The sequence below is a fragment of the Gossypium hirsutum genome, chromosome D03, assembly GCF_007990345.1.
Source record: "Gossypium hirsutum isolate 1008001.06 chromosome D03, Gossypium_hirsutum_v2.1, whole genome shotgun sequence".
In the NCBI taxonomy this organism is placed as follows: domain Eukaryota; kingdom Viridiplantae; phylum Streptophyta; class Magnoliopsida; order Malvales; family Malvaceae; genus Gossypium; species Gossypium hirsutum.
This window is the reverse complement of record NC_053439.1, coordinates 39,088,481-39,106,598: the sequence shown is the minus strand read 5'-3', so window position 1 is coordinate 39,106,598 and position 18,118 is coordinate 39,088,481. Positions and strand designations below refer to the sequence as shown.

Sequence of the window (18,118 nt, the reverse complement as noted above, 5' to 3'; positions counted from 1 at the left end):
TAGTTTAACATAGGAGTTATAATATAAGATTAAAGATGTCAAAATATGACTTTATAACATTAGCAATTGTTAAATCCCTGTTTAACCTACAATCAATCAAAACATTATTTCAACAGAAATTGGATAAAATATTTTTAAAATTGTAACATTCATATTTTCAAAATATTTTTATACTTTTCATTTCATTCTTACCATTTATATAATAAATCAAATTTAAATATATAATTTCTGCTTCATTTATATTGAAACCCAAGGCATACACTTCAAATCTAGATCCTTGTTTCCAACATCACACTAGTGTATTTGTCCAATAGAAAATGCAAAATGATTCACATTTGAGCTAAAGATGAAGCAATGCAATGATGAATGAAAAATGATTCATTTATTAATGTCAGAAGAAATCCAATAGAAACCACATGTTCAATTCTTCATCAACATATCTGATTCATTTCTTATTGTTCACGGTTCAAAAACCATCAAAAGCTTGAACGAGTCAATTATATCATTCATCATCCAACTACTGTTGCATCTGGATTAATACAAGCATGCTGATTAACTGAAAAAGAAAAACCAAACAAATAAACAAAATGTGGACAACAACCCTTATTAATGTCGGAAACCCCGAAACTGCAACCCCTTTTGACTTCAAGTGTCTCAAGAAATTGCTATGCTACAATACCTGCATTTGTTCAATAACAAGCTACTAAGAGAGTGAATCAGATGGGACAGGTGCACCATTAAATTCAGCCATAAGTGCTCAGTGCTCAGAGGCCTGTTCACATGCCAGAAACATTTTTAAAATCGGTAATATCAGCTTCGTAACATCATAAGTATAAGATACAATCTCACTGAGATTACTGGTGCAAGGAATTATATATGGATTACAGATTAATATAACATGTAAGCCTTTTCCAACTATTGGAAGGTCAGCTATACAGACCATATAGCAATACTACACTATTTTATCCTTTGAGACTGAATTATCGGTAAAGCTAAGAAAAAGTGAGGTCCTTTCTTGTAGGTTCAAATATGAATCGAACTTGAAACAAAACAAACATACAAAACAATTCAAGAAATCAGGTGATAAAAAAATAGTGCATTTAAATATCTTGAACCCTCGTACTTATAATTTATAACCAGCATTGAAGAATGGAAGGAATTTCTAGAATGTAACCATGCCCTTATAGTATATGGATGGTATAAAATCCAAGATATGTACAAGCATCCTCCACCCAAAGATAGTAGAAATGCTCCACTGCAGTTTACTTTGCATTGCAAATAGAGAGAGAGCAACTTTATAGATCCAATCTCTATGGAATACAAATAACAAGAACATGCAGGAGGATCTAACCTTTTCTGCTAGCACCAGAAGTTCAGAAATGAAACTTGGCCTTAGAAAATAACAAGGCTATCACAACATTCAGTATTGTCAACACCAAAAACTAATACTCGATGTACTCTGCCAGCAAATGCAGGCATGCTGGTCTTATTATCTTACCCTAAAAAAGGAGGTCAGGATAGCTGCCTCCAAACAATTCTAGAACAAGGTTTTTAGTGGAATGCTATGGGAATTTAAAGCTCGTAGCACTTAGTGCATCGGTGAAGGTGTTTCCACAAAGTTTGATAGGGTACTAAATTGGTTTGTATTCTTTTCTTTTTAAATAAATGAAAATAACTCAAAAATGTACCAAGGATAAGCCAACCACATACAAAGCTAATTCTTATACACAACAAAAGGCTGTTTTACAATTTAGATGAGTTAGAAGCTAAAGATAAAAGCACTTTTAGAAAGGCAATGTGCTTATAAAGTAGGATCGTTGTTTCTTGCACTTCCTTTGAGGTTTAGCGCGATAAAAGAATCAAAATGTTTAAAGAGTTAAATCGTTATTTTTCTTTCACAAAAAAGAGACAGAAGAGTGGATATTTTGTCATGCATTACCACATTATTTCTAACTACCTTTTAATCCAATCCGGTTGCTATGAATTTGATGTTGCTATGCCATAATCCCAATTTTCTATACGTAGAAATCCATTGTCAAAAACAAGTAGGGCATCACAATACATTTTTACAAGTTCTCATAGAAAGTATAGTGCATTGTCATCAAACTAAACATCTGTGTACCAATATTTAAATCTTATGATAACCCTAATACGACCCAAAACAGAACTTTCATAAGCCCGACACAATAGGGGAACCCTCAAGACCGCATAATTCAGAATGCTAAAGGCATCCTCAATCTTGAGCACCAAATCCATCTGTCACAAACTCGGTATCCGCTTGAACCACCCAATCTCATCAAAAAAATTAAAAATCAGTATCTCCAATCTCGCCAATAAACATTGCTCAAAACTTTTAACTCTCAAACCTAAAATAAGTAGTCAAAAAGGCATTATATCAACCCAAAATCGAAAAACAATTAATAATCTTAAGTGTCATCTAGTTCCAATGACTCCACTTCTGCATAATTCATACATTAACTCAAATCAAGCCTCAATCAGATTCCCCCGGAATCCCAGTTTCTGAAAATCCCAAATCATACACACTACATTTACATAGAAATAGTGAAAAACTGATCATTACCCACATCTCAAAACAGAAAATTAACCAAAACCCAAATCTTCAAAGCATCAAATTCATCAAGATAGGGAGAAAAGAACAATACCCAAAGCTCAAAACATCAAAAATAGCTAAATGAAATCTCATTTAAAGAAACAGCAATAAAAAATTTCCGAAATCTGACCTATTTCTGGTAGCCTCCCCCAACTGCATTCTCATCCTCTTCAACTTTAGCAGTCAAGTAGACCTTTGGAAAATCGTTGACATCAAAGGTTTTCTCTTTCATCATCTTCACCACGTCATCTTTCTTCAAGATGGTACGGCGGATCGGAGGGCGGTTCCTGCGTTGATCGCGGCTGTAGTATTTGATGTCGAAGACGGTTTCAGGGTCGGAGGTAGGGACGATGGGCTTTTGCAAAGTGGTGGCAGGGCAGCGAACACGATACTCCGTGGCTTTGGGCACCGCGTTTTTGTACTCTGGGTCGGCGCAGGGTCCAGTTATCTCCCATGGCTTCTTGATGTAGCGTCTCAGGCTTTGGAAGAGGGAGCTGCTTGCTTTGGAGGCCATTGTTAATTGAAAACCCACCACAGAAATTGAGAGAGGGACTCGATCTGGTGAAAGTGTCCAGGGTCGAGACTGCTCCAGGCCTTATTCGGTTTTACCAAAAGAAAATCGATTTTTTACAAAAATTAGTAAATTTTCTTTTTATCACGATCACCTAATTATTATTAAATTCAATTTACTAGTCCAACTTGTTAACATTTTTGTTGTTAAGTGAAAATATTTTAAACACCTTTCTAATATATACAAAAAAATATCTATTTCAACTTGATAAATTGAGATAAGTATGTTTAAAAAAAATATTGACGACACTATTTTAACTGAAATAATTTAAGATAAAAACAAATATTATAGAAGGACCAGAATTAAATTATGTCTAGATCTTAAATCTTAAATTTAAACATAGTCCTAACACAATCATTTATTTTTTAAATTTAAAAATAAAGGAACTAAAATTTTAAAAATAAAATTGCATGACTAAACCTTGCATATATTAGTATATGGATTTGAAATATTTGATAAAAAATAAGTAACTTAATACGAAGGTTAAGGGATGCATATATATATATAAAAGGAAATCTCTTTAAGGCCTTCCCAGGTGTCTTTTTTTCTTTTGCACTTATAATAAAATGGTCGTATTTTAGTTTTGAGAGTCAACTCAGAAATTCAATACTCATGAGTGCCAAAGTTACATGCGAAACTTGTCGAGCACCAATCGAAGCTGAGATAAAAGGTCGGCACCCATACGGGCTGACTATTTTACATATTTACACATATTTTAATAATTTGTATTTTTATGACCTTTGGCATGACATGTAACACAATAAATTTACATTTAAATTATTTCCTTTTATTTTATACATAAATAGGGCTAAATGATCGATAAATGACTTATAAGATGTAGTAAAATAAATATTTAAAAAAAGAAGACATGTGACAATTTTTTAATACTGCTTGTAGAAAAAAGGTACACCGCTAATGTACGAAATAATAATCCTTTTAAAAATTCTATCTATATATTTAAATTATGAGAAAATATTTGATACATTAGAGTTGACAAGCACATGCTAATATACTGTTTTGTGTTTCAAGATAATGCTTGGAGTACGAAGGATATTATCAGGATCTCTTACAGTTGGGCAAGACAGTATGTTATCGCTTCAAAATCACCCTTACAAAAATCTCGTCCTTTCGTTGCTACTTCTCCTTTGGTTTGTGATTCAGTGTGCTTAAACACTGACGGGTTGGTCAGAGTCGAGGGTGACTTCGCTTCAGCTGGGGGCTTGTATAGGACTCGAATAGGGCTTGGATGTTTGGGTTTTACAGATATTTTGGTTGTTTTTCTGTTTTGGATGCTGAACTGTGGGCCATTTTGGATGGATTACATCTCACGTTGGATAGGGGATTTAACCATATTTTAATTCAAACAGATAGTCTCGAAGCTATACTCGCCATTCAAGAAGAACCTGTAGGAGGTCACAAATCAACTTTAATTAGAAGAATTCAACAACTCTTGTTATAAGCGCATCATTGGCGCATTCAACATGTTCCTAGGAAAGAAAACAAAAACGTGGATGCTTTAGCCAAAATAGTTCGCGATAAAATACTCAGTGTGCGCATTTTGAATAATTTTGTTTTAAGCATTTCCAATAATTTTGACATGATTTGTTTTTTAGTCCTTTTTCTAATATAAATATGAGTACAAAAGTTTATATAAATTTCTTAAAAAATTACTAAATTATTAATTTACTGTTTCAAATTACGTAATTTTTAATGATGATTTAAAGCAACTTTGTAATATTAAATTTATATAAATAATTTGGATTTTTTTCCTTTTTTCAGATTTCGAGTTAGTATTTTGATTTACTTTGATTGGATTGTGATATTATATTGGGTAAGTGTTCTGTTTAAGAACTTGAGCAGGTAGGTGTAATAGTAATAAATTCTAGGAAGTTGGGCTATTAAGGGATCAATTCATTGGGTCTGTCCTTTTCAACAAAATGGGTTGCTGTCAACATCAACTACAAAACCAGAGCATTATCCAAAAAATTAATCTTATGTGCATGATAATATCAGAATCCAATCATCTCAAATCTGAAAAAAGAATTCTTTCAATTACTGGAGAATCTTTTTTAAATATTAAACTCATCTAGGAAAGAAAACGGTTTTTTCCTTTGTTTTGCATGTTGAAAGTAAGATTAAATGGGGAGGGTAAAATTGCAATGAGGACCCTTCGTATTTCTGCATTTGTTAAAAAAGTGTTCCACACGGAACAATTTTATATTTCCCTACTTTTAGAGAAATATTTCAAAAGTAGAAAGCAGTGAACACTTTTAAAATTTTACCAAATATAGATTACAATTTAATGAGCTCTGCCCTAAAGTTTTTAAAGAAATAACATAATGGTCCCAAGACAAGTTTTCATATGTTGTTACCAGATATTATATGAACTGGACATCCTTTATGATCAGCATATCATCCTATTTTAATTAATTAAAAGTTATCAGTTGATAATCAACTTTTTATTTTAATTTTAAATATTAAAGTGAATGTTGAAAAATGACTAAATGCAACCAATTATTGCTATTAATGAGAAAATTAATTAAAACATACATTAGTTTTTAAAATTTTTGACCTACTGGACGGCTGAAAAGGGAGAGCTTGGTTTTGGCCAAAAGGAATTTTCAAGGATCAAAGTGAGGAAAAGTATACTTTTGAGGACTAGATGATAGATTAAAACCTCTAATTTTTCAATTGTCCATCACATTTCCTATTTTATACTCTTACTGTCTTTAGCTTTGGCTTCTCTTTCCTCTGCTTACTTTCAAAGCTCAGATCTCCCTCTTAAGCTCAAATCACCAACCAATTAGGTAATTCTTACCTTACTTTTTCTTTTCCCATATATTTTTATTCCAATTTATCTATGTTTGATCGTCAGTCATAATGTTTGATTGATCCGCTAATCACCCACAAGATCCTGCTTTTTTCAGTCGATTTTGGTCGTTAAATCTGCTTCATACTCTTCATTTCTACAAAGAGTTTTCTGGGAATCTTTTTTTTCTTTAATTAAAGGGTTTATTTTGTTCTTTTTAATCACTGTCTTAATTGTTTTAGATTTAGAGAACTAAGTCTTCAAGTAATAAACTAGCTTTAAGTTCAATATGTTTTGCTTCTTACATCTCTAAAGTCTTCATGTTCTGCTTTATGTCTGTCAAATTTAGTCTAGGTGGTTCAATTATGCAAACAAATTTTTTGATTGTTACTCTTATGTTTAAGGCTCTTTCTAAATTTGAAGTAGATAAAGTACTTCTCTATGTTTTTATTTTTTGGTTGCAGTGAAAGATTAGAGCAGTGAAATATTAAATTTGAAGTTTTTATTTATTGATTTATTGAAACTATGTGCAGATGGCTATGCAGGAAGGAAGTCCTGTCTTTACTCCAAGTACTCAAGTTATTGGAAATGCTTTTGTGGAGCAGTATTACCATATTCTTCACCAATCTCCGAATCTAGTGCATAGGTTTTATCAAGATTCTAGTCATTTAAGTCGGCCAGACATGCATGGCAACATGACAACAGTGACAACCTTGCAAGTAAGTTCGTTAGGAGTTAAGATAGTTTCCGATATGAATGAGCATGTTATTGTTTTGAAGAATTCAAAATATATGGCCTTTTTCCTTTTCTACCTTTGTTTTCCCTGTGTGCTTTAATGCTGCTCCCACTGGAGATGAAGCAGTTATGTTAAGCTGATAACAAGTTAGTAAGAAAATTTGTGAAGAAAATTTGTTTTTCTTTTTCAATTGAGAAGTTCACTTTAAAAGATATGGAAACAAATGAAACCTCCAGTGAAGCTTCACTTGTCTATTAGATGCATATCTCTATCACTAGTAATGGACATTTCTTAATTGTTTGTTTCTGCAGACTCTTATGTTTTATATAGGATTATCTTATTTGATCAACTTCAATGGGCATTTTATTTTCAACTGTAACTTAGCTTGAACATGGTTTTGAGTGACTAGTGCACTGATATTTTTTTGAGCAGGCAATTAATGAGAAGGTACTATCACTGAATTATGAGGACTATACAGCAGAAATAAAAACTGCAGATGCTGAGGACTCTTTTGAGAAAGGGATTATTTTACTGGTAACTGGATCCTTAACTGGGAAGGACAATGTGAAAAAGAAATTCGCACAAACCTTCTTCTTAGCTCCCCAAGACAAAGGCTACTTTGTCTTAAATGATGTTTTCAGATATGTTGAAGAGAAAGAGTTGCAGAACTCTGTTCCGGCTAATGGCATCAGTGAACAGGCTTCCATATCTGCCTTGACACCAGAACCAGGTTCGACCCAATTCTTCTCTTTTTATGCATGTTGTTGTATTTGTTTTATGCTCGAACTCATTAACTTTTGCTTCAGAGCTCACTGATGACCAACTTGCTAAGGAACCGTTGACTTACTCAGAAGAGGAAGATATTAATAATGGTACTGAAGTTTGTGATCCCTTGGATAAGGAGGAAGGATCAGTAGTTGAAGAAGAGGTTGTTGAACCCCAAAACATTGCAGGTCAGAACGAAAGGATAGTTACTGTTGATTCAGCTCCTATGGTTCCAGATGATGCTCCAAAACAATCATATGCTTCGATTGTGAGTCAACTTCAATGATCTTTTTTAAAGTTTTCAAGAGAACATTTAATAAAGCTGTTCTATATTTTATTAACTAAACAACTGAATTTAAATAAAGAAAAGAGTCATAACCTAATTGGGAAAATAATTCTCTTATTCTAATAAACTACTAAAACATAAGGAAAATAATTCCCTTATTCTAATAAACTACTAAAACATAAAATAAAATATTCTTAGAACATCTCAAATGATTTATTCTAAGATTTATTTACCTAAATAAGATAAATCTACCTAAATAACTTTAAAATATATCCCAAAATATACGGGTTTCACATATTTCAATACCCTCCCTCAAGTTGGTGCATATATATCAATCATGTCCAACTTGCTTACAAGAAAATCAAAGCTTGTCTTAGAGAGCCCTTGGTGAGTATGTCAGCAATCTGTTGTTTTGAAGGAACAAACGGCATGCACACTTGGCCTTCTTCAATCTTCTCCTTGATAAAGTGTCTATCAATCTCAACATATTTAGTTCTGTCATGCTAGACTGAGTTGTGAGCAATACTAATGGCAGCTTTGCTATCACAGTACAACTTCATTGGTGAAGTTATTGGTTTACTTAGCTCTTCCATAATTCTTTTTAACCACATCATTTCACAAATTCCTTGAGCCATTGATCTAAACTCAGCCTCTACACTACTTGCTACAACATTTTGTTTTTTACTTCACCAAGTCACAAGGTTTCCCCAAACAAATGTACAGTATCCTGATGTAGATCTTCTATCTGTTATTGAGCTTGCCCAGTCTGCATCTGTATAAGCTTCAATTCCTCTTTGTTCGGATTTCTTGAAGAATAAGCCTTTCTAGGTGAACTCTTCAAGTATCTTAGAATCTGAAACACTGCTTTTTCATGTTCCTCCATTGGGGATGCATAAATTGACTCACTAAGCTCACTGCAAAAGCTATATCTAGCCTTGTATGTGATAAGTAAATTAACTTACCGACTAATCTTTGGTATTGCCTTTTATCAACTAATCGACCTTCTTTATTTCCAAATTTTACATTTGGATTAATTGGTGTGTCAGTTGGGCGGTAACCATTCATCCCAGCCTATTTTAAAAGATCAATCACATATTTTTTCTGAGAGACCACAAGACCCTTCTTTGATCGAGCAACTTCCATTCCAAGAAAGTATTTCAAAGGACCCAAGTCTTTAATCTCAAACTCCAATGCTAGATGCTCCTTGAGATGCCTTATTTCACATCATCTCCTGTAAGAATGATATGATCGACATAAACTATAATAACTGCTATTCTACCTCTTTGTGAGTGTCGATAGAACATTGTGTGATCAGCTTGCCCTTGTGAGTAACCTTGTTTTTTAACAACTTGAGTGAACCGTTCAAAACAAGCTCGAGGAGACTACTTTAGACCATACAAAGATTTCTTAAGCTTACATACTCGAGTTCCAAATTTTTCTTCAAAACCTGAAGGAGGATCCATGTAAAATTCTTCTTCAAGTTTCCCATTTAGGAAAGCATTTTTCACATCTAGCTGCTGTAAGGACCAATCAAGATTAATAGCAATTGATAAAAGAACTCTAACAGAATTTAATTTGGCTACTGGAGCAAATGTTTCAAGATAATCTATCCCGTATGTTTGAGTGTACCCTTTAGCCACCAGTCGGGATTTGTATCTATTTAAAGATCCATCTGGTTTGAATTTGGTTGTAAACACCCATTTACAGCCCACAGTTTTCTTCCTTACAGGTAATTCCACTATTTCCTATGTACCTGTTTTTTCAAGAATGCGTATCTCCTCTAAAATAGCCTCCTTCCACTCAGGAACTTGTAAAGTATCTTTCACATTTTTGAGTATTTTCACAGTATTAAGACACGAAACAAAGGTTGAGAATGTCAAAGAGAAGGTTTTATAGGGCACAAAGTTAGACATGGGATATTTGACAACATTTCTAACACATTTTCTTTTAGCAATTGGAATATCTAAATCAGAAAATTCATTGGTTGGATTATGAGCTTTACCTGGACTTTTGACAAGATCTTGCGGGTCAAATTCTTGGTGATGAATTTGGTGGATTCCACTTTCTTGATTTCGATTTCTTATTGAGTAAACAATCAACTCCTTTGTTTGTTCTTTATTCTCATGATCAAGCTCTACACCTTCATACTCTTTTTCATTAACAACATTAACATCATTAATTTTTGTGGTAATCATAAATTCACCTTCCCCATCATTAGAATCCCTATGTTGTATATTTCTAGTGTTTTCTTGATTAATTATAGAATCTTCCTTACTATAATTCTCTCCTTGAAAATTAGAATCAAAGTAAGATTGTGTTTCAACAAATGTGACATCCATGGTAACAATAATCTTCCTATTAATTGGATCGTAACATTTGTAACCCTTTTTATTAGAAGCATAGCCAATAAAGACGCATTTTTTTGCTCTAGGATCTAGTTTACCTTGGTTGTGAAGATGAACAAAAACACTACACCCAAAAAATCGGAGGGATAAATCTTTGATCAATTTAAAGTTAGGAAAGTTATCTTTAAAGAGACTTAAAGGAGTTCTATAGTTTAGAGTTTTACTAGGCATCCTATTAATAAGATATGTAGCTGTTAACAAGGTTTCACCTCAAAGATAATGTGGTACCTGACTAGTGAACATCAAGGCTCTAGTTACTTTCAAAAGATGTCAATTTGTTCTTTCTGCAACCCCATTTTGTTGTGGTGTATTTGTACAAGAGCTTTAGTGGATTATACTATGTTTGGTTAAGAAAACACCGATTGGTCACTAAAAAATTCCCCACCATTGTCACTCCGAAGTACTATTCTCACACCAAATTGTGTTTTCACCATAGCATAAAAAGACTAAAACACATTTTTAACTTCAAACTTATCTTTTAATAAAAACACCAACAAATGTGAGTATGATCATCAATAAATGTGACAAACCAACGTTTTCCTGAAAAATTTGAAACTCTTGAAGGTCTCCAAACATCACTATGAATTAACGAAAAAGGTTTGGAAGCTTTATATTTTTGAGGTGGGAAGAATGACCGATGATGTTTAGTCAATTCAAAAAATTCATAGTGATATGAAGGACTTTTATTTTTAAGTAGATCAGGTAACAAATATCTTAAATACTAAAAATTAGAATGTCCAAGCCTATAATGCCAAATTATAATCTTATCAAAACTAGAAGCAGAATTTAAACATAAAGTAGTTGTTGGTTGACTTAGATGGTCGTTGTCAAGAAAGTAAATTCCACCAGATTTTTTAGCATTGCCAATCATCCTACCCGAGACTATGTCTTGAAATTTAAACATAAAGGAGTCAAATATAACATGACAATTCGAGGACTGAGATAATTTACTGACCAATATGAGATTACAAGCTAGAGTTGGCACATGTAAAACATCATGTAAAACCAAGGAAGGCGAAATTTTAACAGGGCCTTTCCCGACTATTGCCGAGAACAACCCATTTGCTACTTTGATTCTTTTATTTCCTGCACAAGGTGTGTAAGTTGAAAAAAGAAAATGACTACTAGTCATGTGATCACTAGCTCCAGAATCAATTATTCACGTGTTTGTTTTACAAGGCTTGGCATTGAAAAAAACAAAAAAATCAGTACCTAATTGGGCAAAGAAGGAAGAAGGATTATTAGATGAGTTAGGAAGATAAGAATTCATCCGAAATTATGGTGATTGAAAAAGCTTGTGTAGATGCTCTAGTTTTTCCTTAGTGAATAGAGACCCTTCTAGAGAACTTTGGCCCTCATAATTTTCATTAGTTGTTTCAACGGTAAAACTTTCTTCCTCTGTTTGATTGTTGGATCTCTTATCTCCAATGAAGGTTGTTTTAACCATGATTCTACTAGAGATAAACTAGCTCAGATGCCATGAAAGTTTTCAATAGAGCATTTAATAAAACTGTTCTATATTTTATTATCTAAACAAATGAATTTAAATAGAGAAAAAGTCATAACCTAATTGGGAAAATAATTCCTTTATTCTAATAAACTACTAAAAGATAAAATAAAATATTCTTAGAATATCTCAAATGATTTATTCTAAAATTTATCTACCTAAATAAGATTTATTTATCTAAATAACTTTAAAATATATCCCAAAATATATGAGTTTCACATATTTCAACACTTTTTTCCTTTTCCCTATTCATGTGTTGATGGTTTTGATTGAACTTACGAAATTATATCAGGTCAAAGTAATAAAAAGTAAAGCATCTACTCCAGTTTATGTTCCTACCAATAATGTGGGGGCAAAACCTGTAAACCAACGGCCAGTTCTATCTGCAAAAATTGCTCCAATTCCAGCAGCAGAAGTACCCAACAGTGATAATGCGCCTGGAAGTAGCAATGACAATGAGGAAGGTAATTGCTAACTTCATTTATGGCATACTTGTATGACAATAGAAGTGCAGCTCTTATCTTTGTCAATTAGTTAGGTTCATAATAAAGATATTGATTAAGGGTGTTAAGAAGGTGTATTTGATTTGGCACATGGTTAATGTTTATATCTTATGATTTTTCCCTTTGATACGTTTTCGTTCTTGTTTTAAAATATAAACATCATTTACTTTGCTCTCCTAAAGCTGAAGGACACTCCATATATGTACGGAATTTACCTTACAACGCAACACCTCAACAACTTGAGGAGGCATTCAGAAAATTTGGGACCATTAAGTGTAACGGCATCCAAGTTAGAAGTAATAAGGTTTTAACTCTTATATATCAATTTGGGCTTCTCCTTCATAGTTGGCATCTCTAGTTCAAGTTCTCGGTTCTTACATTTTGTGATTTCTTGCCTCCTGCAGCAAGGGTTCACTTTTGGTTTTGTTGAATTTGAGAATCCAAGTTCAGTGCAGAGTGCACTTGAGGTATGGTCATACCTTTTTATCTCTCGTGTTATAAATCTGGTGGAGTATGATTACTGTCATAGGGTTGCTTTTCCATTCAATTGCTTACACAACATTTTATGATTATAGTCTTTTAAATACATGCTATATATCTGACTGCTCAGTTATTCCTCAAAATTTTATTGCAAGTTTACTCTAATGGTGAACTGAAACAGCAATATACTCGTTAATAGGCTTTAAGTTGTCTTCGAGTTTACAGTCATGTCAAACCTCCCCAACCCCCTTACCAATAACAAAGTACTGCTTAAATACAAAAATAAGAGAGGAAACATAAACCCCTAAACTAGACAATGTCTTATGAGCTTTTGTGTAGTTCAATCTCAAGTTATCTTTGTAGAGGCACAATTGATACTCCTTCGCTATTGGCGTGATCATTTTGAAATATTGTTAGAATAATTTTGTGGTACTGCCGAATGCATTTCAGGCTTCACCGATCACAATTGGGGATCGTCAAGTCGCTGTGGAAGAAAAAAGGACAAATACCCGAGGTAATTCTAAATTTTTACGGGAAATATGCATTTTAGATGCTGAAAATTTCACAAAACTGCCACTCTATTACCGACATTGTTTTGCATGAATTGAACTTTTAGTTCATCCAGTGATAGTACTGAGCTTAGGAAATATATGGTCTCAAATAGTTCACTTTGGTGCAATATGATTCATAGTTATAGAGCATGCCATACACAGTAAGAAGAGGCTTACTCTGTCGTAGTAATTTTAACCTTGGGTCATATTTGTTCGTGGTGGGCGTTGTTCTGCACCTTGTTCATAGCATTTTCTTATAAAACTTAGTATCATTAGGGATTTCATGTTTGAAACTTGATCTTGTTTAAATGCATTTTCTTCTAATATATATACACACTCATTTCTTTAAAAGTTACAAATTACGATAGATATATACACTCATTAGTTGCAAAGCACTCGGATGATAACTTGAAAAAGTCTCTTCTTTTTTTGTAGTAGTTCGTAGCAGTGGGAGACCAAGGTATAATTCTTCCGGTAAAGGTGGTCTCCGGGGTGACAGTTTCAGGGCAAGAGGGAACTTTGGCAGTGGCCGAGGAGGCTATGGCAGGCATGAAATCAGACACCCGGGTGACTTTTCAGGACAACCGAAGGGTTCTGGTGGATGGAATGGAGATAATAATCCGAAAGGAATAAACAGAATGGAAGGGGTAGCCATCAAGGGTGGGCAAAAGCAGCATGATTCTACTTGGGAATAGCTGGGAAAGTGACCAAATGACTTTTCCCTTTGGTTTTTTGACAGTTCTAATGGACTACAATTGATGATTCTAGTTTACTTTTAATTCAACTGCTTATGGAGAGATAATTGGGTTTTTTTTCGTTTCTGCCCATAAACTTGAGGCATCTCATAGAAGCTTACGTGACATAAGGAAAAGGAAGGATGGGTTCTCCATTACATGAATTCAGTATTGTTGATCAAATTTTTGGTTACATCATGATATTTTCTGAATGATAAATTTTGATTCGTCTCATGGATTTCCCATCACTTTGTTTTAGGGGCGTCCATGGTTCAGGTTTACGTTATTATAGTAGTCTTAAAATATCAAATTTTATTTATATTTGTAAATGATTAATTTAAATTTGATCAAGTTTATATATATATATTTGTAAAATATTTAGTTTTCTTTGTTTTATTAAACTTTTGAGCACAAACAAAATTAACATATTTTTAATATTTATATAATAGTTGATTGTATTACAATTAAAAATATTTTTGACACTCCTAAAATTCATATTAATCTAATATTAAGTGCATAATTGATTATAATAGAATTGTGTAACACTCCCAACTTGTTATAGAGATATTCATTTCAAGCTTTAGTCTAGGTTTAATGTCTTTATGCATCCTTCACAAACAATCAGCCTCAATATGTTTAATTAATTTATAAATTACTAGAATTGTAGCGAAGAACAACTTAATTGTCACATTAAAATTCTTCTTTTTTTTGAAAGTTAATCTTTCGACCTAATTCCTCACAAAATTTATTAAGAACATTCAAGATGAATACATTTTAACAAAGAGAGTAATAGCATCTGCAAAGAAAATAGAAGGGTTAGGTCTATTACAAAAGTCTTGATAGGGAACAAAAATTTCTCATTACAAGTTTTTGGACCATATGATTAAGATTTCCTTTGGATGACCAATTAGCTCCATTTTAATGTGTTTGAACCACTTTTTGAGTTCAATCTCACTGATGAGGTGTTTGGATAATACCTCCAGTTGTCCAGTGAGCTAATTCTCACTGTGCTACACCTCCAATTGCTCACTGATGGCTTTTGTTGCAGTGCACTCAACGCAACCCTTTTTTTTCAATTTTCCCCATAGCCCTTTCTATTTATTTAACGTTTCTTTTCCCTTTTAATGTCTAAAGTTGAAAAGCCCAAGCAATTTTATCTCTAGATTAGGTTGGATAAATACTTATATTATAAAATAAATTAATAAAAATTATAATTTATAAGATAATTGCAGAGCATTACGGTACAAATCAGAACATTTAACTGCAATAGAAACAATTATGCAATTTAATTGATAACATTCAATAACATAAATTAGTTATAGTAAAATTATACTCACAAGCCTTAAACTGAGCTTACAATGCCCTAAAAATAGTTTGAAAACATTCAGGGGTCATTTCAAAACAAAATAGCAAATTTTAGAAATAGGGGTCACACGGTCATGTGGCCAGGTCGTGTGATACAGCCCAGACTGTGTGGACATTCGAAGTCTGAACATATGGTCGTGTCCCAGCCCGTGTGTCCACCCATATAGGTATTCGAAATAGGGCCACACAATCGTGTCGCATGTCGTGTGCCACATCATGTGTGCATTCGATGTTGGGTCACACGACCGTGTGCTAAACTGTGTCACATACTGACTAGAGACATACGGCCGTGTCGCAAGTCGTGTGTCAAACCGTGTGTGCATTCAATGTTAGGTCACACGGCCATGTCGTAGGCCGTGTGCTAGACCGTGTTACATACTAACTGGAGACACAAGACCGTGTCGCAGGCCGTATCTCAAACCGTATGAAACCTGCACTAAAAATTTAAATAGAACACATGGTCGTGTGGTGTGACTATGTGTGGCACACGGCCGTGTGACAGCCCGTGTCTCAGGCCATATGCTCCCTAAATAATCCCTAAATCAAATCATTTCAAACCCAATTGCTTGGGCCCCATTCCAAACCAATTCAAGACATTTTCACACTATTAAAACACATTAAAACATACCAATAATCACTAATCTTATGTCTAACCAATATGCCATCAATAGGCACCACAATTCACACATCAATTTTAATCCAAATCAACATTTCAAGATCACTTACTAAACCTCATTCAAACATACCAAATCCTTTTCATCTATTCAATAAACATCACTTTCATACTGATACACATAAAAGACCATTTCCATCTCAATATGATACTTAATGTTAACCACATATATCCATCACAAAAACACTACATGAACCAAATATCCAAAATAACATTTATAAGCTACTAATTCAACTGAAGTTATTTATCAACTAAAGCTTATAGGTATATGTATATAAACAAGGATGTCTAGTTACATGCCACTTCAAACTGACCCAAAATGAACAAAATGACTACCAACAATAGAGCAGATACTGTGTGATCTCTTGAGCTTATCCAATCGACATCACGATTCCAACAAACCTACAAAAAATTTAAATCAAACAAGTAAGCTCAAATTAAGCCTAGTAAGTTCATGAACTTAGCTCATTATACTCAACAATTTAAACATAAAAATGCAAGAACATATCTTGAGATCAACAATCATAATTTGCATATCATAACTATCGAGACCATTCAACTTTTAACATCCACATATCATAAAGTAAAACTTTATATATAAAATCATATAGCTCGAGAACATTCTTAACCTATAGAATACTTGAAATAATACTTCCCGTATAATTTTACCTTATACAATTCACCGACATGTAGCCTGCTAAGCTTAAGGCCTGAAACAAATACACCGGCACGAAACCTACTAGGCTCAGGGCCTGATTCAATACACTGACATGAAACCTTCTAGGCTCAAAGCCTGATATAATTCATCGGCACGAAGCCTGGTGGACTTAAAGCCCGATACATCATCTCCAATACAACTCAATTTCAATATTAATTTTCATCAACCGGCATTCAATAATTACAAACATCATAGTTATTAAAATAAATTATATATCAAGAAATTAATATAACATATTACATATAATACGAACTTACCGAGATGCGATAAATTTCAGATACGCGACAATGCCTATTTGACTACCTTCTCTTTTCCCCAATTAACGATCGATGGACTTGCTTCTTGATCTAATTATAGTAATTAATTCAATTAGTTAATTTAAAAATTTTAAAAGAATAATTAAATTCATGTAATTAGCTCTTTTATATTATTATACACATTTGACCTAAACTTTTGTCTTTTTTTCAATTTAACCCTAAATCCTAAACTTTCAAATTTAAACAATTTAAACTAAAAGGACTTGTGCCGATTTCTTAGCAGTCCCTAAACAATAGAATATTCACTACTAGCCCTTGAAATTTCTATATTATATCAATTAAGTCCCTAACTACAAAATCGTTCAAAACCATTTTACCTAATAGTCTAAAATCATCCTAAAAATAAAAAATTCATCTACCAACACCTAAACATTCAGATTTCAACCATGGCAAATTCTATAACTTTCAAAAATTTCACAAACTAATCACTGGGTTAGCTAAATTAAGCTAATATGAACTCAAAAATGTAAAAATCAATATAAACAGACTAAAATTTCACTTACATACTCACTTGTAACCCTTGGCCGAACCTTAAGCATGAAAAACCATGGTATTTTCGGTGACTGAAGAAATTGAAGAAGATGATGATGATGATTTCGTCCAACCTATCCTTTATGTTTTAATTATTCAATTACCCTTTTACCCTTTAATTAACTAAAATTTTACTTAGTAACCTACCCATAATTGTCCACCATAAGAAAATGTGGCTAATTGTCATTTAAGTTCATTAGTTTTTATTTCCATAGCTATTTAACTCATTTCACTAATACAACTAACTTTTGCAACATTTCTAATGTAGTCTTTTTTACTTAATTAATTATCTAAACATAAAAATTTCTTAACCAAATTTTTAAATGACTCTTACACAACCGTTTTTATTAAATTAAATAGTAAAAATTGACTCTCCAACTAGAATTGTGGTCCCGAAACCACTATTTCCAATTTCACTGAAACCAGGTTATTACAAATACAAATATTATAATTTATAGAACAATAAATAAAATATCAGAAGATACATTTTAATATTTTATTAAACGAATTTATAAATTAACATATTTTTAATAATTTCGTAAAAGTAAAATAATTT

The 18,118-nt window shown here is 32.9% G+C and overlaps 2 protein-coding genes and 1 long non-coding RNA gene across 6 annotated transcripts; 1 reads left to right on the top strand and 2 right to left on the bottom strand.

The window, feature by feature from the left end:
* Positions 1-424: 424 nt before the first annotated feature.
* On the bottom strand, positions 425-3,272 carry LOC107949782 (uncharacterized). Of its 2 annotated transcripts, XR_001697891.2 has the most exons (3): positions 2,742-3,230; positions 680-772; positions 425-556 (listed from the first exon to the last, which is right to left on the bottom strand). XR_001697891.2 is itself a non-coding variant. In XM_016884537.2 (2 exons), exon 1 carries the CDS (start codon positions 3,123-3,125, stop codon positions 2,742-2,744), a length of 384 nt encoding a protein of 127 aa, XP_016740026.1. In that variant the 5' UTR covers positions 3,126-3,272; the 3' UTR covers positions 425-679. The 2 variants fall into 2 exon arrangements, 1 of the variants encoding a protein (XP_016740026.1); XM_016884537.2 differs by lacking the exon at positions 680-772 and having other exon boundaries at positions 425-679; positions 2,742-3,272.
* Positions 3,273-5,739: 2,467 nt separating this feature from the next.
* On the top strand, positions 5,740-14,177 carry LOC107949783 (nuclear transport factor 2). 3 transcript variants are annotated; one of them, XM_016884539.2, is made up of 9 exons: positions 5,740-5,989; positions 6,525-6,710; positions 7,160-7,457; positions 7,534-7,760; positions 11,983-12,154; positions 12,376-12,497; positions 12,598-12,660; positions 13,124-13,187; positions 13,660-14,177. In XM_016884539.2, exons 2-9 carry the CDS (start codon positions 6,525-6,527, stop codon positions 13,917-13,919), a joined length of 1,392 nt encoding a protein of 463 aa, XP_016740028.1. In that variant the 5' UTR covers positions 5,740-5,989; the 3' UTR covers positions 13,920-14,177. The 3 variants fall into 3 exon arrangements, with proteins under 3 accessions (XP_016740028.1, XP_016740030.1, XP_016740029.1); XM_016884541.2 differs by having other exon boundaries at positions 5,844-5,989; positions 13,663-14,177; XM_016884540.2 differs by lacking the exon at positions 5,740-5,989 and adding an exon at positions 6,002-6,118.
* Positions 14,178-16,072: 1,895 nt separating this feature from the next.
* LOC107950838 (uncharacterized) lies at positions 16,073-17,634 on the bottom strand. The gene is made up of 3 exons (XR_001698228.2): positions 17,535-17,634; positions 16,972-17,061; positions 16,073-16,398 (listed from the first exon to the last, which is right to left on the bottom strand). It is a non-coding gene; the product is annotated as an uncharacterized lncRNA (long non-coding RNA).
* Between the last annotated feature and the right edge of the window lie 484 nt (positions 17,635-18,118).

Coding starts and splice junctions, on each gene's coding strand:
- LOC107949783 (XM_016884539.2), top strand. CDS start 6,525: ATGGCTATGCAGGAAGGAAGTCCTGTCTTTACTCCAAGTACTCAAGTT. Junction 7,761..11,982: donor AACAATCATATGCTTCGATT/GTGAGTCAACTT, acceptor AAATTATATCAG/GTCAAAGTAATAAAAAGTAA. Junction 12,661..13,123: donor CAGTGCAGAGTGCACTTGAG/GTATGGTCATAC, acceptor AATGCATTTCAG/GCTTCACCGATCACAATTGG.
- LOC107949782 (XM_016884537.2), bottom strand. CDS start 3,125: ATGGCCTCCAAAGCAAGCAGCTCCCTCTTCCAAAGCCTGAGACGCTAC.